The following is a 24,634-nucleotide window of genomic DNA, read 5'->3' on the forward strand; positions in this document are numbered from 1 at the left end:
CTCAGTCCTGTGAAGGCAGAACCCAAGCTGGCAATTAACATCCAGCATAAGTAGAATGTAGTAACCTTTGAGAATTTGGGGAAAGACTGGTAGACTTACTGACCAATTTAAGTTAGTTTCAAATGCTACAGAAGTAAGGGAGTAAGTGTTAGTCCTCAAGGAGACTCTTTATGGAGTACCAGACAGGGAGATTTGGAGGTAAGGACAAGTAATTTTGAAATCTGACTGGCTGATGTAGCAGCAACCAGAAAGATTATTTTCCAAGACAGGAACTTGGGAGTCTACTGATGCTGCTGGTTCAAAGGGAGGATGAGCTAATGCTTGTAGCATAACACACAGGGAGGCACGTTATCTTCAATAGGTAGTCACAGGAAAAATATTCCTTTCAAAAAGGCTTTAGAGATCCTTAAGGAAGCTACAGAACTGTTAATTTGCCCTATGTGGAAATTTAAGATTGCAGCCATTTGCACTTTTATAGTGGAATAACTACAGCCACTGTGGTAAAGTTCATACAGGAATTCTAATATGGAAGGACTGGAGCAGAAAAGGGAGTCTAATACTTTTGACGCAGCCCAAACAGAAAATCTCTTCCATTTATTATGGTAGACCTTTTTGTGGATTATTTGAGGTGCTGAAGTGAATTAAATTAATGCCAAGAACCTGGCACCTCTGGCTAAGGATGGAACTGGAGGACCCAAGTGGTTAATTTCAGGGATATCTGGTCCACAGGAGGCAATCTGGATGGGTGGGTTAACAGGTCTGGATACTGATCCAACATTCATGAGGAATGTACAAGTAGAGAGGCAACAGGAAAAGGTAACCAAGTTTGTTGGGGCCAGAAAGGAGCAATGGGAATCACTTTGGCCTTACACTTTAATTTCTGGACAAACTTGTTTATTAAGAGAAATTGGGGGGAGGGGCATAAAGGAGACAGTACACTTGTGTACACTTACCATAAATGCAGATGTTAGAGTGTATTCACTGACGCAGTCATCCCATTTGGATAGATTCTCAAAGCTGAGGAAATGGGTGGAGCCAGTCCAGGAAGCTAGGGACTGGCTAGCATGCCCTGCAAGACTACAGAGGCAAACCCTGCCCTGGATTTGGAGAAGAGAGGCAGGTGGTAATGCTTGGTAAAAGTACGAACAGATGTCCAGGTGGCAGCCTCCAGGATGTCCCTGGTGGAGATTACTCTGAGGAAAGCTGCAGAGGTGTAGGCTGCTCTGGTTGAGTGTGTCCTGACCCCCTGGGGGGGGGGACTTGCCATGCTGTTTGTAGCAGAAATGGGTGCCGTGTGCTATCCACTTGGAAATGGTTTGCTTGGAGATGGCTTTACCTTCTGCCCCTGAAGTAAAGCTAACCAGCAATTGATCAGACTTTCTGAAGGATTTAGTCCTATCCAGATGGCATCTGAGCTGTCTGTGCACATCTACAGAGTACATAATCCTTTCCCCTTTGTTTTGGGGATTAGGAAAAAAGGTGGGTAAATGGATGGATTGGTTGAGAGCCACACTGGACACCACCTTGGGCATGAAGGATGGATTAGTTCTGAGGGACACCCTGTCTGCATGGAAGATGACGAAGGGTTCCACAGCCATGAGTGCTTGCAGCTCAGACTCTTCTGGCTGAAATGATGGCCAGGAGGAAGGCCATCTTCCAGGAGAAAATTTTTATCTCTGCAAAAGAAGCTGGTTCGAAAGGGGACAGGGTGAGCTTTTCCCAGACAAAGTTAAGGTCCCAAGCTGGTGCCCTTCTGGGGGGCCTCAAGTTGCTAGCCCCTCTGAGGAACTGTTTAATCAGAGGGTGAGAAAAATAAAAGAGGCTGCTCAGTGGGAAAATGAGCAGAAATAGCAGAGGCATGAATTTTTATAGAGAAGAGAGAGACCACTGTGTAGTAGGTCAGCTAAGTAATCCAGGATGAGAGGGATGGAGGGCTGTGACGTATTGGCCCCTTAGCCTGGATCCAGGTGCAGAACCTTTTCCATTTATCTGCAAAAAAGGACTTTCTGGTGCTAGGACGTCTGGCCTCACGGACTACACCCAGAACCCATTTACTGAGGATGGTAGATTGGTCAGGGGTTAGGGTATAAGCCAAGCTGCCAAACTGGGGGTGCATGAATTCCTCTTCTCTCTGCTTATGAGGTTTGGAATCTGAAGAAGATTCCATGGAGGTAGCCGGAACAGGCTGCGCAGCAAGGGATACCAGTGCTGTCTGGGCCAGTCTGGAACTAAGAGAATGGTCCTTGGTTTTTCCACCCTTATTTTGAGCAGTACCCTTGGAATGAGAGGTAGGGGAGGAAAGGCATAGACCAAGTGGTTTACCCAGTGGAAGGACAGAGCATCCATTTTCCAAGCCATGCAGTGATGCTCCCTGCTGCAGAATTTGCTGAGCTGATGGTTTGTGTGGAAGACGAAGAGGTCGACCTCTGGGGTTCCCCATTTCGGAGTTATAAGGAAGACTGCGTTTCTGTTGAGCTGCCACTCATGGGGGTCCAAGAGTTTTCTGTTTAATTGAACGGCCAGGGAGTTGAGAGATCCTGGCAAGGATTGTGCTAACAGGTGTATCTGCATGGAAGAGGCTGTGAACCAAAGGGTCATGGGTCCCTCACTGCTTGTTGATGTACCACATTACAGTGGTGTTGGCTGTTTTGATCAGGAGAACCCCTGGAGAGAGACAGGGCTTGAAAACTATCAAGGCCTGCTGCAAACCCATCATATTTCTGACTGATGTGCAGGGGGGGTTGCTGAGGGTTCCATTGGCCCTGTATGCACCTGCTGTCCAGGTGTGCACCCCAAGCGTAGTCTGATGCATCTGTGGTGAGGGTGTAGGGAGAAGGGCAGACTCTTGTTGTGGGAGTAGGCTGTTGCCCACCAAACAAATTCCTTCCTCAAGCAAGGAACAATAGGCAGAAGAGTTTCCAGACCTTGAGAGTGTTGACACCAAAGGCTCTTTAGGTACCACTGAAGTTTCCTCATATGCAGTCTGGCATATGGAATGATGAGTATGCAAGAGGCCATGAACCCCAGGGCTTGCAAGATTTTCTTTGCAGAAAGGAGGGCCTGGTGGCCAGTTGAGAGAAGTAAGCCGGTATGAAAACTTGTTTCTCTGGTGTAAGGCATGCCATCTGGGATGCTGTGTCCAGACTTGCTCCCAGGAAGATTATCCTTTTGGTCGGTACCTGCTTGGATTTCTTTGTTGATTGTGTACCCTAGGGAGGTTAGTTAAGTTCTTTACAAAGGCCAGGTATTTGAGCAGCTTTTCCTAGCTATCTGCCTGAATAAGGCAGTTGTCAAAGTAGGGGTAAATTTGCATATTTCAATGTCTGCAAAAGGAAATGGCCGGAGCCAGGCATTTTGTGAAAATTCTGGGAGCAGTAGATAAGCCAAAGAGAAGCACAGAGAACTGAAAGTGTTGAGATCCGGCCCTGAAGCAGAGATTTTCTGCAGGACTCCCCGATAGGAATGTGGAGGTAGGCCTCTTAGGTTCAGGGTGGCTAGCCAAGCGTCCTTGGAGAGTATGGGTGAGCAGCTGCTGGAGGGTGAGCATTTTGAATTTTGGGATCACCAGAAAGGTGTTCAGAATGGACAGATCGAGGATGGGGCACCAGGTGCCCTCTTTTCTGGGCACCAGAAAAAGTTTGGAGTGGAAGCCTTGGCCCATTGGCTCTGCAGGAACATGCTCTCTGCAGAAATGTGCTCTACAGCCCCCAAGGAGAGCAAGTAATGGATTTGCTTTTGAGCTTCTGCCCAATGATTTGGTGGTAGATCTGGGAACCCTTTTGGGGTTGGAAGGGTGTGGAAGGAGAATGTGTACCCCTGAGACACAATGTTCAGGACCCACTGGTCCTTGGTAATGGTGGCCCAGGTGCGTGAAAGGAAAGTTTTCATCCTAGGGGTTATGTGAAGATGGGCAGAGGCGAGGTCAGAAGGGAGCAAATCATTGGGAGTTCTTACCATAAGGAGGTGGGCTTAGAACTCCCTGGTTTTGAAGTGGAGGTAGTCCACTGCTTAGATCTCTGCAACCCCTGGGGCTGCTGTCTGGACGGGTATGTTTCCATGGGGCCTAGGCTGTCCCCGTTTACTTGAAGGAAAGGATCAGTGCTTGGAGAGAAAATGCCTGCTGAACCTAGGGGGCTGGACCTGTAAGAAATCTTCACTCTGCATAGATTTTGCTTTTTCGTACATCTTTTTTAAGACCTCTTTTGCTTTAGTGGTAAAGTAATTTCTGTGCAAGGGTGCATTCAACAATTTTGATTTGACATGGTCCGGCAGGGGTTGTTCCTTAAGCCATGCAGGTCTTCTAATGACAGAGCTGGTGACTGCTGCCCTGCAAGAACCTTTTAGGGCATCAAAACCACAGTGCAAAGTGTGTTTAGTTACTTGAGCAGCAGAATGCATTAAGTCCGGTAAATCTTTAGATTCTGCCTATGCAGGAAAGGAGGAAATTTTTTGTTTAAGTAGTTGCAAGCTATGTTGTTGATACTTAAGCACATGGAACTGACAATTTAGTGCCCTGATAGTAAGAGTAGCAGAGGTGTACACTTTTTTACCCCATCTCTCCAGTGTTCGGGAATCCCTGTCTGAGGGGGTGGGACTCTTAGCTAAGGTTGCTTTAATCCCTTTAGGCCCTTGAGTAATGACCTCAGGGTCAGCTGTTGGATTTTTAAAAAGATATTTGTGTGAGCGAGGGACTATGTAGTACTAGTCTGGTTTTCTGGGAGCAGGAGGGAAGACGTCTGGAGTCAAGCTGTATTCAAGGAAGACATCATCCACCACATCTAGGACTGGGGAGAAGGCTAACGGGCCTGTGTTGTGGAAGGTCCAGGAACTCTGGTCTCTTTTTAGACTGCGGGTAGTCTTGACTCTACCATTGGAAATGCTACCTCAAGGTATGCAGTGTTTCCCCAAAGGAAAAATCCTCTGGGGGAGAGGGTTGAAGGAAATGATTCCTCTGCATCAGAATCCTCATATGTGGAGAGGGGCATGTCTTCATAGTCAGATGCATACGATTCATCTGACTCTTGTTCATACAAAACTACTGGAGAAAGATCTCTTTCTTTTTGAGGGAGTGGCTTGGCTCCCCCTAATCAGCATGGTCTTTTGCCATTTTAAGCATTTGAGACAGAGGCAAGGGAGCAGGCGCCTCAGAATGGGTAGCCTGTTTCTTGGGTGTGGTTCGACCCCTGGGCCCAAGGAACTTGGTTGTTTTCAAAAAACGGTAACAGTGAAAGAAGGCGTTGGTTTACGTCAGGATTCGGTGTTGCAAAGGACTTCCTCAGAAGCCAGTGCCTGCACAGCGGCTCCGGACCCATCCAAGGTAGAGACGACCGCAGGATCCTTAGACGAAGAAGAGTTCTGCAACATATTGGACTCCAAAAGGGTCTCAGTAGCGGCCTGCGAATTAACTGAAGCAGGCATCAGGGGCTGCGAAAGCCCCTCAGTTCCAGAAGACTATCGACCAGCTTAACGGAAGCATCGTCGGAAGGTCTGGTCCTGTGCTGTCTTTATCTTTACGTTTTGTCGAAAGATCTGCTGTCAGATGGCTTACTAAAGCCATATCAGAATTAGAGGACTGTAAACAGAAATAACTGGCTACAATAAGGGCCCGACAATGAATAATTCTGGTGTTAAAACACATACACAACAATGAGGAATGTCGTGGTCTAGGCCTGGATAAGTGACACAGTAAGAGTGGAAGTCCCGGTGTGGCATTTGCTTTCCACAGGCGAGACAATTAACTTCTTCTGACAGTTAGTGCAAGAAAAAAGGATCCCCAACAGGGTACTTCACTTTCAAAGAGTTCAACTTCAATTCGGAAACGAAACTCGGGTAGCAGCCGACCGGCACTCATAGTAACGGCTTCTGCTTCAGGCTCCACAGCAACGAAGACTGATGCAATGGCATCGGATGCCTTTCTTTACACCACTGACTACCTGACGCCAGTCCTCAAGTGACAGCAACTGACGCAGAAATACTAAGTCTCTGGTATTTGGGCCAGCCGAGGGCTACCCTGGCAGGGATAACCCTAATGCGATGATTGCAACAGTGAAACATGAAGAACATTGTGGAGTCTGAGTCTTGGGACATGGTTGGGGACCTATAGCAGACTATCTACAGAGCACGGTGTCCCTTGCTGACTGTCCCTGTGGAGGGATCAGGGCAAAGTAACTGCTGCACTCGTATTAAGGTAGTATGCAAAGAGGTCGCTGCAAAGTTGGCTCCAGCAATGAAACTTCAAAGGTGCCACTACTGGATTTGAGGGGGCCCCCTCCTCAGGCATTAAGACGGTTCAACTTGTACAATAATACACTGGATGAACCTAGTATGTGCTGCTATCAGAAAACAGTGTGAAGACATTGCCTACTGCCAAACTTTCGTGGTCTGTTGACAAAGGGGACAGGAGCAGGTTCCTCCCTGTTTGCTGATATACCAGACTATCACTGCACTGCCTGTATGGAAATCACACCCTTGGGGAGAAAATCCTGGAATGCCTGCAACACTAGGACAGTCCTCATTTCCAAGATATTGCTGTGAAGATTGACCTTTAGATATGACAAAGTATCTTAGAGTCCTCCCGTTAAAATACCCACCACCACCCTAGAAGGGAGGCATGTGTGGTTACTACAGCCACAGGTACATTGACATGGAATGGAGGTCCTTTTGTTACTGGAGATTTTCTCCATCAAAAGATGTGCTCACTGCAAATTTGAGTGATGTGAATTTTCACACGCAGTGGACAAATACTTTGAGACCACTGCATACAAAGTCCATTAAAGGACTTGTGAAATCTCCTTAGACCATTAAAATGTGGAGGTCATAAGAACTAAAAGCTGAACAAATAACCTAGCTGAAGAGGGGTAATGAAGTACCCTGTGTAGCTGTGAAAAAACGTACATACTCTGGAGTTTGGAAGGCTAGCAATCTGTAGTACGAAGTCCAGGGGGAATCTGAGGAAGTCTAGTGGTTGTGGCTGGGTTAGGTGCCTTTTAGTCCGACTGATTATAATCTGCAGATTTTGCATTAGTTGGTGTAGAATGCCCAGATGATGCAACAGCAGAACCTTGGAGGCAGCAGTCAGACCAATCATTATGATACAAGAAAACTTGGATCCCTAGCAGGTGTTAATGTGCTGCCACCACTGCCTTATTTTGGTAAACACCCTGAGGTTGTGGTGAGACTAAAAGGCAGGGCTCTGACTTGATATACACTGGCTCCCAGCCAGAAATGGAGGAATCTCACTGATCACTTTTCTATCTTTATATGATAGTATACATCCTAGAGCTCTACTGAACGCATCCAACTGTCCTTCCGCAGAAGTAAAACGGACTTAATTATGACCATCCAGAATTTGTCTGTTTTACTAACAGATTTAGATGACTCTGATTTAAACGGTCAGAGGTCCCCCATTTCCTTTTGTACTAAAAAGAACAAAAAACAGACTCTAGACTAACTGGGTTTCAGGGACTGGTTGGGTGACTCTTCTGGCAGCTTGGTAACTTTTCTAAAGCAGGTTACCACTGACTGAGTGTATCATCAAGAACTTTTGTTTTTATTGGAGGGAGAGAAAAGGGAATCAAATAGTTTCTGGAAATATTTAATGTGACACCCCCCCCCCAGGCCAGTAATAAAGGTGCCTGAATCCTCACCACCGACACTGGAGAGGGACATTCACTTGGAACAAAAATAGATGCACAATATTTCCAGATGCACCTCTCTGCATCAAGCACAATCTCCCTTAAGAGCACACAGGGAACACACACAGTTGGGGGGGCTGGGTCCTCTCTCTCCAGGCCCCCAAAAAGACTCCCCCACTGGCACAGTTGTAGAGCAGATTCCTCAGCCGATTGTCTAAGCCAAGTCTCCCACCACCCTGTCTGAAACCAGTGCTTTGTGCCCTGCTACAAGCAGCTGACACACACACACACACACACACACACACACACACACACACACACACACACACACAAACAAGAAAGGCTGGCACAAACGTACTAGTTATGCCCCCTTCTGCCCAGACTATAAGGTAGTTACACTGCCACAAGACACTCCAAAACCAGCTAGTCTAAGGTTCTTATAAGGGTACCCACTTACACTGGGTGCATTTAATATTAACACAAATTACAGTGTTTGACCAATGCAGTAAGACTTTCAGGAGTGGCCACAGAATCAACAAATAGACAAGCACTGTCAAAGGTTAATATATTCTCTAAAGGACCAACCATAATGCAAAGTTCAAATACCTTTAGTACTAAAACAATATAAAAACATTAAATATCTACTTAAAACAAAACACCAGAGTTTCAATCACATGAAATATTAGAACACAGATGGAATAGATTCACACAGATGCAGAAAAACAGTACTTAACTAATCTCACTATAATTTTCCTTACTGTTCCCTAATCACTTACTAGACCACGGCAAGATGCAGTGGGTGAGTAATCCCTCCATGTCACGTTTCAAAAAATTCTCAGACTTCAGTCTCATCTAGTATAAAAAACTTTTCAGAGCCATCTTACAGAATGACATCACGTATATCTGGTCATCCGACTTCTATTTCCCATACTACCCCCATACTAGACACTGAATCAGACTCTTGTACATGTTACCATACACACAGACAGAACTTTGTTAAGAGGTGTTATAGATCGGGAAGCCATAAAGCCATTTTAGCACTTCCACCCTTCCACGTTAGCAACTAGTTCACTGCTAAGGACAACACAAGAAGGATTCCTAGTCTTCGTTTTCCACAGAAACTTTATCTCTGGCTGCAATTAGTACTGTAAGATACAGTCTTTACAGTCTACCAGGCAATTTAATTTCAACCCATTTTTTCAAAGTTAACTGCACTGAGATTAAACTCCTCTTCCACTATCCACTTAAAATATATTAATTTCCACAGTTACAATACAGTCCGACATACATGTGCATTTTTCTTTCTGTCTGGCAGGATCCACTGTTGGCACATTTTTTTTTTTTTTTTTTAAAAACACACCAGCTTTAAAAAAATACAATTTTCAACACAAGCACTTGTACAAATCAGTTTGTTATACAAAATAATTTACAATACTCCAGCTAGCGCTGCTGGCATATGTTACACATCCCCTGCCCTGCTCCTGGCATAGCTGGCAATACCTCACATTGTAACTGAAAAAATGAAAACCCTGAAATATAATGCAACAGATTTGGACAGGTATTAGTTTTTAAACTAACTTTAAAACTGTATTTCTAACTACCCAATCAAGTACATATTTTATATTTGCATAACTGAGAAATAATTACCAAGTGCAAAAAAGACGGGCTAGAAACAAACTTTCTGCAAAACTTACTGTGCTTTGTTTCTGTCCCGAAGAGCCTTCTGAAGGGCCATCAAAGTTAGGAGCATCTTCTGCTAGACGCAGACATAGCTGTGCATACAATGAGCTGTACTTCGGCTCTTCAAGGGCTTTGTCTACAATCTGTAATAAAAAAAAAAAAAAAAAAAAGAATGAAGCCAACGTAGACATGTTCAAGAATGCATCAATTCTGAAGACCTCAAACAAAGACATCAGGAAGTCAAATCCACATCTTAACATGGAATTTCTTCACTAAAGCACTATGCAAGCATACTTAATTCAAACTACTATGCCCTGTTTTCCTTGCTTGTGATGCACTCACGACCTACAGGATTTAGAAGGACCATCTGCAGTCAATCACAGTGCATTTCTTAAGGCAACTTTCCACACAATTTCTTCGATCTCAACTCATACTTACAAGCCTGTTTGCTGTCCAATGCACCAGTTGGGAAGGCTCATTTAGCTCGTGCATTCTACATTTTGTCCTCCTTCCACACCCAGCACACACGAAAAAAGCATAAGCAGTATTTACCTGCAACTACATATCTGTTTTATTGGAATATATATCAGTGAAGGTGCAAGAAGAAACCATTCAATGAAGTGGGCAAAACAAGAAGGTGAAATCATTCTGCAAAGAGCCTAATCACAGACTCAGAGTACCTGAAAAAATTCAATAAAAAGCAAAAATACACAGGAACAGGTGAAAGGTGCAGTACAAGAAAACTGTGTAAACGAAGTAAAAAACAAGTACTGAACCAACACGGCTGGGCAAAAACCAGTAGAGTTGCTTAAAGATTTGAGACTTTTGGGCAGATCACGGACTCTCAAAACTGTTTTTAAAAGGTGACTCAGCTTAATGTTAAAAAATTTGCTTGGACATCACTGGGGATTTGCCCTTTTCCCTGATATAGAGCAATCTCAGAGTTGGTATATTTAGATAGGGGGGTGTAGGTGGCACATCCCCCACATCAGGGTGTGTGAGGGGAGAAACCCCCATTTGATTAGGGATATAGTTTTTGTTTTTTTGTTGGCCACGGATTTTTTCCTGGGAAAAAATTTGCGTAATTGGCCTGTTGCGTTCATTAGATTTTGATGTTTAGGTGTTGTCATTCAACAACCTAAGCACTCAAAGACTTAATATAGACCTGTTCTTAAAACATTTTCCGAGGTGGCTCCACAGTGGGAATTGTCTGATGAGGACTCTGAAGAAGGGTGATCCTTAGTCGGGATGTTTTGCAGCCTTGGAGCTCGTTGTACGGGTGTGGAGGTTGGAAGAGCAGGGTAAGGGAATGAAACTCTGGTACAGCAGGAGCCACCTCAGAGCCTGTGGTGGCCAAAGCTCTCTCCATAGCCTGGAAGGTAGCCGCCCACCCCCCCACCCCAAGGAGGGATGGGAGCCCGAACAGACAGACTAATTCAGAACTAGAGTCACACCCCACCCCAAGACACCCACCTCCAAAGCCAGAGCTAAGGAAGGACGCGCAGCCACCAAAGTTCAAAAAGGTAAAGAAGACTCCTAATAAAATACAGGAGTTGACTCAAACCCCTCTGGCCCAACAGAGGAGCTGCGATCTCAGGAATCCATTGGTTCCAAAAGGAAATGAGTAAGTCAGAACAGAGTCCAGAACCAAAGACAAGGGGGTTGTCTGTGCTGGAGCAATAGGAACCTGAATGGTCAGACTGTGGAGCTCTAAGGCCCCATGGAGGTCAGAGGAGGAAGAACTGGAGGAGTCCTGGGAGAAACATCCCTGATCCAGATGGGAGAGGGGTTTGGGAGGAAGTAGAAAGACCCCTAGCCATTAAGGGCTGATCCACCAATCTCACTACATCTACTTCAGTGAGACTCCTGGAGGAGTGAACAGACAATCTAGAGGGAGATTCTGGCTTTTCTATACAGGGAGTAGGAAAGTGACAAAGAAAGGGTCAATGGAAGGGGAATACTTTGTCCTGGGTGTATATAAAGAATCAATTTTCGGCACTGGGGGGGGGGGGGGGGATATGACCTATAGCAGTGCAGTAGGAGATGTCGGCACCAACGTGTAAATCAAAGAAGCCAGTGCCGCAGACCCCAAAGAAGGAGTACGTTCTGAAAGCTTTAGAACCTTAGCTCTCTGCTCCAAGGAGGAACTATTAGAAGACTTGTGTTTTTTTTTAATATTGGCACAGATAGAGACATTGGTACTGAATAACTAGTTTTGGAACCAGAGGACTTTGGACACTTATCAGCCTTGGATAAAGCTTCTTCAAAGGGGGTTTTAAGACGCCCATTACGAAAACACTTGTTACCATGTTCTACCAAGGCCCTAGTACTGAAGGCCTGGCAGATGGAGCACCTAAGCAATAACCAGGCAGCATGCCCGTCAGGCATTCTTTGGCTACAGTACTGGCACTGCTTAAACCTAGTTGTGCCTTTGTACAGGTCTACCATATTGACAACTGGCAGAACAGCTGCACACACACACACACACACACACACACACACACACACACACACACACACACACTACAGATGGGAAAAAAAAATCTACCAACAATGATATAAAACTACCAAACGAAGGAGAGAGAGGAAGCTAACAGCGATGGTAGGGAAAGAATACCAAAGGGTATGGAAACACCCTTGCATGAGAAAAAGGTGGGTACAGAATAGAATATTCACATTTTATAGAAAGTCAAATAAAGTTTAGATATTACTTTGCTGTGACAGAAGAGTCAGCTGAAGTGTCATGCTACAACAGCAGCAAATGAGATCGGAGGTAGAGGGGGGAAATGTGTGTAGAATTTCAGCTAGAGAGATTTTTGGCTGGCACGAGCTTTACAACAGACGAACTGGTTCCGAGGGTCAGAACAGCCTACCCAAGAGCCAAAATAGATTAAGACTGACATCAGATCACAAGTTACTTAACAGAAATAGCACAATCAAAAGAAGCCTTGAGAAAAAAACAAGAGTAGAAGCTGTGGCTGCTCTAGCAGAATGATCTCTACGTTTATAAGGTAAAGGCCTTCCTGTCAAGGCATACACACAGTACACTTGTGTACACTTACCATAAATGTAGATGTTAGAGTGTATTCACTATTGCAGTCATTACATATGGGTCATCTGCTTGCAGGTAGCCCTCAGTCGGCCTGATTAACAAAGTCTTGGGTCCTGCGTCTGTTGCGGTCTCTTCTTCCACGACGTCAGGTCGTCCGGGGTATAAAACATGCAGCAGACTCCATTACATCAGTTTTTCTTGCCCCAGATGTCAGGTGCCCCCCTAATCGGAAGCAATTAACTATAGAAATAAAATGATATACCTCCAACAAAAAAGCAAATACACCAAAAAGCTTTTAACCCTAGTAAAGGGAAGCAGAGGTATAGCCAAAAGAAGTTAGGGGCTGGAGGGAGGATAACCAGGACTGCAACAGTGAATACACTCTTAACATCTATATTTATGGTAAGTGTACACAAAGTACAGTTTTGTACCTACCATAAATGTAGATGTTCGAGTGTATACCCTGCTGCAGTCATCACACTTGGGTTATACTGCCGCCAGGCGGTCCCGCAGTCGGCACGAATTCCAAAGTCTTGGTCCGGCGTCGGTTGCTGTCGCTTTTTCCCTGATGTCAGAGCGCCAGGGGTATATCAGAGGCATCCAACGCCATTTTCTTCAGTTTATCTTGCCCCAGATAGCTATATGGAAAAAATAAAACAAAACCCTTGGGCACAAGCAAATACACCACAGAGGTAGTAGAATAGAGTGGTACAGATAAGTTCAGCTAGTTTAGAGGGGATGGAGGGAGGGCAACCTGGACTGCAGCAGGGTATACACTCGAACATCTACATTTATGGTAGGTACAAAACTGTACTATGTTCATCGTGTTACCCTGCTGCAGTCATCACACTTGGGTAAAATCCCAAAGCTAAGGAGGGGCGTTGGAGTCAAACAGGGTTAGAGAAGGCTAGAAGGCCCTGCAAATCTGCAGTGGCGAAGCCAGCTCTAGTCTCAGAGTAAAGTGGCAAGTGGTAATGTTTGGTAAAGGTGTGTACTGAACTCAAAGTTGCAGCTTCCAGAATATCCTTGGTTGGCACCCTCCTGAGGAAGGCTGTAGATTGTAGCTGCTGCCCTGGTAGAGTGGGGCCTTATGGTAGCAGGAACTGGTTTTCCATGGTGGGTGTAGCAAAAACGTATGTAATGTCCTATCCATTTGGAAATGGTTTGTTTTGAGATGGCCTTTCCTTGTGATGCTGTAGCATAGGATACAAAAAGCTGGTCAGATTTTCTGAAAACCTTAGTTTTATCCAAGTAGTAACGTAACTGCCTGTGAATGTCCAAGAAATGCAAGAGTCTTTCTCCTTTGTTCTGTGGATTTGGAAAGAAGGTGGGTAAATGGATGGTTTGATTTAGAGCCACACTGGACACCACCTTAGGCATAAAGGATGGGTTAGTTTGTAGAGAAACTCTGTTGTGATGGAAAAAGAGGAAAGGCTCTACTGCCATTAGTGCCTGAAGTTCTGAAACTCTTCTAGCTGAAGTGATTGCTAGCAGCAGGGCAGTCTTCCATGATAAAAACTTCAAGTCAGCTGAGAAAGATGGCTCAAAAGGAGGTAGCGCGAGTTGTTCCAGAACAAAGTTGAGGTCCCAAGTAGGTGTTGGAGCTCTCCTGGGAGGCCTAATGTTCCTGGCCCCTCTGAGAAACTGCCTTAAAAGTGGATGTGAAAATAAGGGAGGATCCGTGTTGTAGTGAGCAGAAATGGCTGAGGAGTGGATTTTAATAGATGAAAAAGAAAGCCCTTTGTGTAACATCTCAGTTAGATATTGCAGAATCTGAGGTATGTCAGGTTGAAGGGTATATTGGCCTTTAGCTTGGTTCCAGGCGCAAAACCTTTTCCATTTGTCTGAGTAGGCTTTCCTGGTGCTGGGTCTCCTGGCCTCCAGAATAACTTCCATAACAGCTTGTGAGACAGGAGCTGGCTGGTTGCTTAGGTGATTTGCCATGCAGCCAAGTTTAAGGTTTTGAGCTGGCTGTGTAGAATCTGATTGTCTTGCTGTGTGAGGAGGTGGGTAACTTGTGGTAGAATCCATGGTGGGCCCTGGGCCATATTCCTTAATAGTGGGTACCAGTGCTGGCGTGTCCAGTCTGGAGCAATGAGTATCATTTAGGGTCTCTCCATCCTGACTTTCAGCACCTTTGTGAGAAGGGGTAGTGGAGGAAAGGCATATACTGTTAGCATTTTCGAACTGAATGAGAGTGCGTCCACTTTCCAAGCTTGATGGTGAAAAGTCCTTGTGCAAAACTTTGTTAGCCGATAGTTTTGAGGGCTGGCAAACAGGTCTATGTCTGGGAGCCCCCATTTTTGAGTTATAACTGCGAATAGTTATGGATCCAGTTTCCACTCGTGGGGATCCATGATGTTTCTGCTTAGGTAGTCTGCCAATGTGTTCGTTTTTCCTGGCAGGAATTGAGCTTGTAATTGAACTTGGTAAGCCAGTGCTGTGTTCCACAAGGTCGTTGCTTGCCTGCATAGAGGTTAGGAGTGTGTACCCCCTTGTTTATGTACCACATTACTGTGGTGTTGTCTGTCCTTATGATAAGCTGTCCTGGATGCAAGAGGTCCTTGAAGGCTGTCAGAGCATTTTGTACAGCTAACATTTCTTTTTGATTGATGTGCAGATTCCTTTGATCTGCTGTCCATAAGCCTTGAACGCACCATCCTGCCATGTGTGCCCCCCAGGCATAGTCCGATGCATCTGTTGTCATAGTTTGCCTTGCTGGGGGTAAGGTGAAAGGCTGACCCTTGTTTAGGCGACAAGCCTGTGACCACCATAAAAACTCCTGTTGAAGGCAGGGAATGAGATTTATCATTGTTTCCAAGCTGTGACTGTGTTGAGTCCATACGCTTTTTAGATACCATTGTAATTTCTTCATATGCAGGTTTGCAAATGGTGGTAGTAGTATGCAAGATGCCATGAAGCCAAAGGCCTGCAGAATTTTTCTTGCAGGGAGTTGGGTCTTTGTTGCCATTGTTCTGAAGTATTGAGTTAATTGTAGTTTGTCTGGCGTCAGATAAGCCATCTGGACCGTTGTATTCAAGCTGGCACCCAGGAATGTCATAATTTGTGAGGGCACTAGTTTTGATTTCTTTTCGTTTACTGTGTACCCTAGGCAACTTAGATGTCTTACAAAAGCCAGGTGTTGTAAGAGAATGTCCTTGCTTTCTGCTTGGATGAGACAGTTGTCCAGGTATGGGTATATTTGAATTCCTCTCTGTCTGCAATATGCAATTACTGGTGCCAAGCATTTTGTGAAGACCCTGGGCACAGTAGATAAGCCAAAGGGCAGTGCAGAGAATTGGTAATGGGTTGAACCTGCAATGAAACGGAGGTATCTTCTGCAATTTTGTCTGATTGGGACATGCAGGTATGCCTCCTTGAGGTCCAACGTTACTAGCCAAGCTTTCTTGCCCAGCATGGGAAGAAGCTGCTGCAGTGTTAGCATCTTGAATTTGGGTACTTGCAAGAAGGTGTTTAAAATTGAAAGGTCCAGAATGCGTCTCCAAGCATTGTCCTTTCTAGGAACTAGAAAGAGCCTTGAGTAAAATCCTTGGCCTTGCTCCTGTGTAGGTACCAGTTGAATGGCTTTCATGTCCATGAGAGCTGTAATTTGTTTTTCTGCCTCTGCCCATTGATTTTGTGGCCGGTTTGGCATTCCTTTTACCCTTGGCAAGGTGTGGAAATAGAATCTGTATCAGTGTGAGATGATGTCTAGGACCCATTTGTCCTTTGTGACAATGCGCCAGTTGTCTGCAAAAAGTGCTAATTTTCCTCCCAAGGGAGCTGCCAAGAGGGTTTTGCTTGGCAGTTTGAGGTATGAGTCATTGTGTTTGCCTTCTAGTGGTTTGGGGCCTGTTTTCTCCTCCCTTCTGTGTTGTAGTGCCCCACTGGCGAGGTTTGTAAGGGATTTGTGCTTGTCCTCTGCCCATTGGGCACCTGTATTTACTCCTCTGTGGTCTGTCAGAAGCTAGAAAGGACAAATTTTTTGTTGGCCAATTTCTGCTGAAGCGTGGGGGTTGTACCGGTAAGAAATCTTTGACCGTTTGCATAGATTTTGCCTTATCCTCCATTTTCTTTAAAACCTCCTCTGCTTTAACCCCAAATAAAACATCCTGCTGTAAGGGTGCATCCAGTAACTTTGCTTTAACATGATCAGGCAGAGATGGTTCCTTTAACCAAGCATGCCTACAGACCCAGTAACAGCTGCTCTAGAGGAAGCTTCCAAGGCATCAAAACCACATTGTAAAGTATGTTTGCCCACCTGTTCAGCTGCATGCAGCAGAACTTACATTTCCTTGAATTCAGACTGCTGAGGGTGCGTGCCCATCTTTTGTTTTATTTGAGACATTAGGAATTGCTGGTATTTAAGCATGTGAAATTGACAATTTAGTGCTCTCATAGCTGGAGTAGTTGAGGTGTAAACCTTCTTCCCCCACCTATCTAGTGCTCTGGTGTCCCTTTCTGAGGGTACAGGATTTTTAGCCATAGAAGCCTTAGCCCCTTTGGGACCCTGGGAGATTGTCTCTGGATCAGCAGCAGGGCTTTTGTAAAGGAATTTGAGAGTCAGGCACTCTATAGTATCTATCTGGTTTGGCTGGAGCAGGAGGCAGAGAATCTGGATTTAGACTAGATTCTAAGAAGACATCATCCACTATGTCCAAAACTGGGGGGATAGCAAGTGGTCTGTGCTGGGGGAGTAAAAGAAACTCTCGGAAACTTTTCTTTGAGTCAGAGTAGTCCTGACCTTCCCAGTGCCGAGGCCTCGGAGTCTGGCTTGGATCTAGGCTGCCGGTCCTTATCCTTGCGTTTTTTATGCATGCCAGTAGTCGGCTGCTCCAACGGCATAGTGTAATTAAATTTTCTACCGAAGTAGTGTTGTGTGAAATCAAAGCGACATTTTATAGTTCGCTTATTGAACCTAGCACAAAACCGACAACCAGTGACGTTGTGGTCTGGGCCTAGGCAAGGTATACAAAAAGAATGAAATGTCCTTATGAGGTATTTGCTTCCCACAAGAAATGCAATTGTTAACTTTTTCTGACATCTGACTGAAGCAAGAAAAGGTTCCCCAACGGGGTACTTAGCTTTGAAGACTTCGGACTGAAACTCTATTCGAAAATCTCAGGTGTCGACAGACCGGCACTTGTGAACTGCTTCTGGTTCGGGCACTGTGCGGCAAGAAAGACAGAAGAAAATGGCGTCTGATGCCTCTGATATACCCCTGGCGCTCTGACGTCAGGGAAGAAGTGACCGCAACCGACACTGGACCAAGACTTTGGAATTCGTGCCGACTGCGGGACCGCCTGACGGCAGGATAACCCAAGTGTGATGACTGCAGCAAGGTAACACGATGAACATCTGTACTAAGTTCTTCGTGTTTCACTGTTGCAGTCATTACGTTTGGGTAGATTCCCAAAGCTATGGTTGGGAGGAGGAAATTAGATAGCATTAGGACCAGCTATAAGGCCTTGCAAGACTGTCAGTGGCAAAGCCAGCTCTGGATTTAGAGAAAATTGGCAAATGATAAGGCGTGGTGAACGTATGTACAGAACTCCAGGTAGCAGCTTCTAGGATGTCCCTGGTAGGGACTGCTCTGAGAAAGGCTGCAGAGGTAGATGCAGCCCTGGTGGAGTGAGGTCTGATCCCCTGTGGTATAGGTTTTCCATGGTGCTTATAGCAGAAATGAATGCAATGGCCTATCCATTTAGAAATGGTTTGCTTTGAAATAGCCTTCCACTCTACCCCTGCAGCAAATGCCACCAGTAGTTCAGATTTCCTTTGAGGTTTAGTCCTGTTCAAGTAGAATCTGAGTTGTCTGTGCACATCTAAAAATGCAGTATCTGTTCCCCTTTGTTCTGTGGATTGGGAAAGAAGGTTGGCAAATGAATGGACTGATTAAGAGCCACACTGGATACCACCTTGGGCATGAAGGATGGATTGGTTCTGAGGGACACCCTGACCGCATGAAAGATGATGAAAGGCTCCACTGTCATAAGGGCTTGCAATTCAGAAACTCTTCTTGCTGAATTGATTGCTAAATGGAAAACTGTTTTCCAAGGAAGAAATTTTAAGTCTGCAGTAACCTTAAGTCTGCAGTAACCACTGGCTCAAAAGGAGGTAGAGTGAGTTTCTCCAAAACAAAGTTAAGGTCCCAGGCTGGGGTTGGAGCTCTCCTGGGTGGTCTCAAATATTTTGCCTCTCTGAGGAACTGCTTGAGCAGTGGATGAGAGAAGAGGGGAGGGGTTCTGTGTTATAATGAGCTGAAATGGCTGAGGCATGAATTTTGATGGAGGAAAAAGACAGGTCCTTGTGAAGCATCTCAGTTAATTATTGTAAAATCTGAGGTAAATTGGGCGCTGCTGTGCTCATTCCTTGAGACTGGTTTCAAGCACAGAATCTTTTTTCATTTGTCAGCATAAGATTTTCTAGTACTAGGCCTTCTTGCCTCTAAAAGGATATCCACAGGTTTACTGAGGAATGGTACACGAGAGATTAGGTAATTAGCCAGGCTGCTAGGTTCAGTGTTAGAATCTGAGGGTGTAGAATCTGGTTCTCCTGCTGAGACAACAGGGAAGGAGTCTGAGGCAGGTGCCATGGGGATAACCGCAACACTGCGCAGGTGAGGATACCAATGTTGGAGTGACCAGTCTGGAGCAATCAAAATCAACCTTGGTTTGTCCTGTTTGATTTTTAGTAGAATTTTGGAAAGCAGAGGCAGAGGGGGAGGAAGGCATAGACTGATTGGATGCCAAGTTTTTCCAGTTGAAGGACAGAGCATCCACTTTCCAGGCATGTTTGTAGCGAATCCTTGTGCAAAATTTGTCCAAATGGTAGTTCTGGGGAGAGGCAAACAGGTCGATATATAGGCTCCCCATTTGCCGGTCAACATGTTGAAAATCCTTGGTTCCAATTTCCACTTGTGTGGGTCCATGAGGTTTCTGCTTAGGCCGTCTGTCAGTGTATTTAACTTTCCTGGCAGGAATTGAGCTTGTAAGTGCACTTGGTAGCTCAAGGCTGTGTTCCACAATGCCATGGCTAGTCTGCAGAGGAGGTAAAAATGTGTACCCCCCTGCTTGTTTATGTATCACATAACAGTGGTGTTTGTCAGTCTTTACCATTAGTTGTCCTGGAAGAATGTGGTCCTTGAAGGCTGTCAGAGCATTCTGTACAGATAATATTTCTTTTTGATTGATATGCAGGTGCATTTGACTTGGGTTCCATTTGCTCTGAATGCACTTCCATGTCAGGTGATCCCCCCATGCCTAGTCGGACACGTCCGTTGTTAGGGTATCGGTGGCAGGGAGTGGTGTGAAAGGTAGTCCCTTGTTTTGGTGGCAAGCTTCTGCCGAGCAAAGCAACTCTAGGCGTAGGCAAGGTATGATAGGAATCAACGCTTCTAGATCTTGATAATGTTGACACCATAGGCTTTTTAGATACCACTGAACTTTCCTCATATGCAGTCTTGCATATGGAATTAGAAGAATGCAGGAGGCCATGAACCCCAAGGCTTGCAGTATTTGTCTTGCAGATAGCAGGGTTTTTGTGGCCACTTGCTTGAAGTAGGTTGTCAAATGAATGTTTCTCTGGCGTGAGGTAGGCCATCTGGGAAAATTGTATTCAAGCTTGATCCCAGGAATTTGTTGACAAGGTACCAGGTGTAATTTCTTTTTGTTTGTGGTGTACCCGAGACAAGTTAGAACCCTTTGTACAAAGGCCAGGTGATTCAAAAGTATGTCCTGGTTTTCTGCATGAATTAGACAATTGTCCAGGTATGGGTATATTTAAATATTTCTTTGCCTGCAAAATGCAATAACTGGAGCTAGGCACTTTGTGAATACCCTGGGTGCAGTAGATAAGCCAAAGGACAGTGCAGAGAACTAATAGCGCGTGTAGCCTGCTTTGAAGCATAGGTATATTCTGCAAGATTCCCTGATTGGGATGTGCAGGTATGCTTCTTTTAAAGCAAATGTTGCCAACCAGGCATCTATGCCTAGCATAGGAAGTAATTGGTGAAGAGTCAGCATCTTGAATTTTGGAATCTCCAAAAAGGTGTTTAGAGAAGACAGGTCCAGGATAGGACGCCATGAATAGTCTTTTCTGGGTACCAGGAAAAAAGTGTCAAGTAGAAACCTTGTCCCTTTTCCTCTTCTGGTACCAGTTGAATAGCCCCCATGCTTGAGAGAGACAGTAATTGTTTTTGGGCCTCTGCCCACTGATTTGGGGGTAGGTCCGGCCACCCACTTGGGGTTGGCATCGTGTGGAAGTGAAATCTGTATCCCTGGGACATTATATTTAAAACCCATTTGTCCTGGGTAATGAGTTCCCAGTTCTTTGCATGAAGAGCAATCTTTTCCTCCCAAAGGGGCAGTCAGTTGATAAGTGCTTGAAAATTTAAAAGGAAGTAATTGAGACAATTTACCATGGGGGGGGGGGAGTCTGATTACTCCCAGATTTGGAAGTGGAGGCCCCCCACTGCTTATTCCTGAGTCTCCCCTGGGACTAAAACATGGTGTTTTTGCTGTGTCTGGGTTTGGCTTGAGACGACCTGGAAGGGGCTGAAAAGGACCAATTCTTAGGAGGCTGAACTTGTAAGAAATATTTAACAGTTTGCATAGATTTACCTTTATCTCCCATCTTTTTAAGATCTTCCCCAGCCTTGTTGCCAAACAGACGGTCCTGATTTAAGGGAGCATCCAACAATTTAGCTTTAACATGATCAGTCAAAGACTGTTTCATAAGCCAAGCATACCTTCTGAGCACAGGCCCAGTAACAGCGGCCTTGCAGGAGGGCCTCTAATGAATCAAAACCACATTGCAAAGTATGTTTTCCAACTTGTTCAGCAGAATGCATTAATCCTGTAATTCTTTATTTTCCACACAGTCTGGAATCAACATAATCTTCTGTTTAAGCAGTCAAATAACATGTTGCTGATACTTTAACATATGAAAAGTACAGTTGTGTACACTTACCATAAATGTAGATGTTCGAATGTATTCACTGTTGCAGTCCTTACATTTGGGTAATCTGCTGGCATATATCTCATTTGGGTAGAATCCCAAAGCTATGGATGGGAGGCTGGAGCTAAACAGCATTAGGGGTGGCTATAAGGCCCTGCAGAACTGCAGTGGCAAAACCTGCCCTGGACTTAGAGAGGCAAATGATAATGCTTTGTAAAAGTGTGAACAGAACTCCAAGTAGCAGCCTCTAGAATGTCTTTGGTTGGTACTCCTCTGAGAAAGGCTGCTGATGTAGCTGCAGCTCTGGTGGAATGAAACCTAATGCCCTTGGGCACAGGTTTGCCAAGTAACAGAAATGAATGCAGTGGCTTATCCACTTTGAAATAGTCTGCTTTGAAATCGCCTTTCCTTTTGATCTTGCAGCATATGTCACTAGTAACTGCTCAGTTTTTCTTATAGCTTTAGTCCTGCTCAAGTAGAATCTTAGCTGTCTGTGTATGTCCAATGAATGCAGAATCCTCTCCCCCTTGTTCTGCGGATTTGGATAAAAGGTTGGCAGATGAATAGTTTGGTTAAGAGCCACACTGGAAACCACCTTAGGCATAAATGACAGATTTGTCCTCAGGGACACCCTGTCTGGGTAAAAAATGATAAAAGGCTCCACAGCCATGAGGGCCTTTAGCTCTGAGACTCTTCTTGCTGAAGTAATTGCCAGGAGCAAAGCTGTTTTCCATAAGAACTTTAGGTCTGCAGTAGCAGCTGGTTCAAATGGAGGCAGGGTGAGCTTTTCCAATGCATAATTGAGGTCCCATGCAGGAATTGGTGATCTTCTGGGAGGCCTTAAATTTTTGGCCCCTCTAAGATACTGCTTTAGTAAAGGATGAGAAAAGATTGGTGGCTCTGCGTTGTAATGAGCCAAGATGGTGGAGGCATGGATTTTTATTGATGAAAAAGATAGGCCTTTGTCAAGCATTTCAGTCAAGTATTGTAAAATCTGAGGAATGCCCGCGGTAGTGGTGCTGCGGTAGCGTTGTCACCTCTCAGCAAGACGTCCCATTCAATTCTCAACTAGAGTGTCTTCTGTGTTGAGGCATGCGTGAATGGGCGTGCCTTTGTTGAAGGTTGTGCGTCAGGGCTGGTAACTCGGCACGTAAAAATCCACTACCAAACATTAGCCGTCCAGAGTTCTGCTGTGGCGACCCCTAACCGGGATAAGCCAAAAGACACAATAACATTGTAAAATCTGAGGAATATTTGGCTCTTCTGTATCAGTTCCTTCTGCTTGGTTCCAAGCACAGAATCTCTTCCATTTATCAGCATTAGATTTTCTAGTACTAGGCCTTCTGGCTTCCAAAATGACATCCATCACAGCTTTACTGAGAGGTGGTGTTTGAATAACTACATGATCAGCCATGCTACCAAGTTCAGTGTTTGGAGCCAATTGTGCAGGATTTGATTGTTTTGCTGGGACAGTAAGTGAGGTATTTGAGATAAGTACCAAGCTGGGAATTGAGACATGTTCCATAGGATTGGGTACCAGTATTGGAGGGGCCAGTCTGGGGCAATTAGTATCATCTTTGCTTTCTCCTGTCTGACATTTAGTAGTGCCTTGGGAAGAAGAGAGAGAGGAGGAAAGGCGTAAACTGATAGGTTTTTCCAACTAAAGGATAAGGCGTCCAACTTTCCATGCTTGTCCGTGATAAGTCCTTGTGCAGAATTTTTCAGTTGATAATTTAGAGGAGAGGCAAATAGGTCTATGCCCGGTCTCCCCCATTTCTTTATCATCATGCTGGAGTCTTGTGGATTTAGTTTCCACTCGTGAGGGTCCATAAGATTTCTGCTTAAATCGTCTGCTGGAGTATTTTGCTTTCCTGACAGGAACTGAGCTTGAAGATGTACTTGGTAAGTCAAGGCCGTGTCCCACAGTATCATGGCTAGTCTGCAAAGAGGGTATGAGTGCGTGCCCCCCTGCTCGTTTATATACCACATCATCGTGGTATTGTCCGTCTATCAGTAGTTGTCCTGGATGAAGCAAGTCCTTGAAGGCTGTCAGGGCATTTTGAACAGCTAACATCTCTTTTTGATTGATATGCAGATGCATTTGTTCTGGGGTCCATATGACCTAAATGCAACTTCCTGCCATGTGGGCCCGCCAGGCATAATCTGATGCGTCCATTAAGGTTTGGCTGACAGGGGGTAGAGTGAAAGCTCATCCCATGTTCTGGTGACATGCCTTTGCCCACCATAGAAACTCCTGTTGTAGGCAGGGAATGAGAGGATTCATTTCTTCCAGACTGACAATGTTGACTCCATAAACTTTTTAGGTACCATTGTAGTTTCCTCATATGTGGTCTTGCATATGGAATCAGTAGGATGCAGGATGCCATGAACCCCAAAGCCTGCAGAGTTTGTCTTGCAGTTAACTGGATTTTTGGTGCCATCAGTTTGAAGTAAGTAGTCAGTTGCCTTGTTTGTCAGGCATGAGGAAAGCCACCTGGGCAGTTGTATTCAAGATTGCACTCAGGAATGTTATCTTTTACGTGGGTACCAGTTGTGATTTCTTTTCGTTTATTGTGTACCATGTAAGAAGCCTTTTCACAAATGCCAAGTGCTGAAGAAGAATGTCCTTGTTCACTGCTTGAATGAGACAGTTGTCCAAGTAAGGATACATTTGTATACTTTTTTGTCTGCAAAAATGCAATTACTGGTGCCAGGCACTTTGCAAAGATCCGCAGCGCAGAGAATTGGTAATGCATAGAGCCAAACTTGAAACAGATCTTCTGCACGTTTCCCTTATTGGGATGTGCAGGTATGCCTCTTTTAGATCTAATGTCACCAGCCAAGCGTTCTTGCCCAGCATGGGCAGAAGCTGCTGCAAAGTCAGCATTTTGAATTTTGTAATGTCCAGGTATGTGTTCAAAATCGATAAATCCAGTATTGACCGCCAGGCCTTGTCCTTTCTGGGTACAAAGAACAGTCTTGAATAAAAACCTTGTCCTTTTTCCTGTTCTGGTACTGGCTGAATAGCCCCCATATCCACGAGGGACATAACCTGTTTCTGTGTCTCTGCCCATTGATTTTTTCTGGCCAACCATGTGCCACTGGCCGAATATGGAAGTGGAATCTGTATCCCTGAGATACTATGTTTAGCAACCACTTGTCCTGGGTTATTAACTGCCAATTCTGAGCAAAAAGTGCTAATTTTCCCCTAAGGGTGCTGCCAAAATTTAAGTGCTTGGTGATGGCAGAGGGAAGTCATTGAGACTTTTTTACTGTAGGGTTGCGCTTTATTTCCTCCAGATTTGAAGGT

At 45.0% G+C, this 24,634-nt stretch overlaps 1 protein-coding gene across 1 annotated transcript in view; it reads right to left on the reverse strand.

Annotated features, from left to right (window-relative positions):
• Positions 1-24,634, reverse strand: part of EIF4G2 (eukaryotic translation initiation factor 4 gamma 2) — a 1,765,983-nt gene that overhangs the window by 1,257,721 nt on the left and 483,628 nt on the right. Inside the window, exon 6 of the mRNA XM_044059276.1 lies at positions 9,329-9,457. Coding sequence (XP_043915211.1) covers positions 9,329-9,457 — 129 coding nt within the window. The remainder of the gene's footprint in view (positions 1-9,328; positions 9,458-24,634) is intronic.

Source organism: Protopterus annectens, chromosome 17.part0 (genome assembly GCF_019279795.1).
Source record: "Protopterus annectens isolate FY-2018-M chromosome 17.part0, PAN1.0, whole genome shotgun sequence".
Classification (NCBI taxonomy): domain Eukaryota; kingdom Metazoa; phylum Chordata; order Ceratodontiformes; family Protopteridae; genus Protopterus; species Protopterus annectens.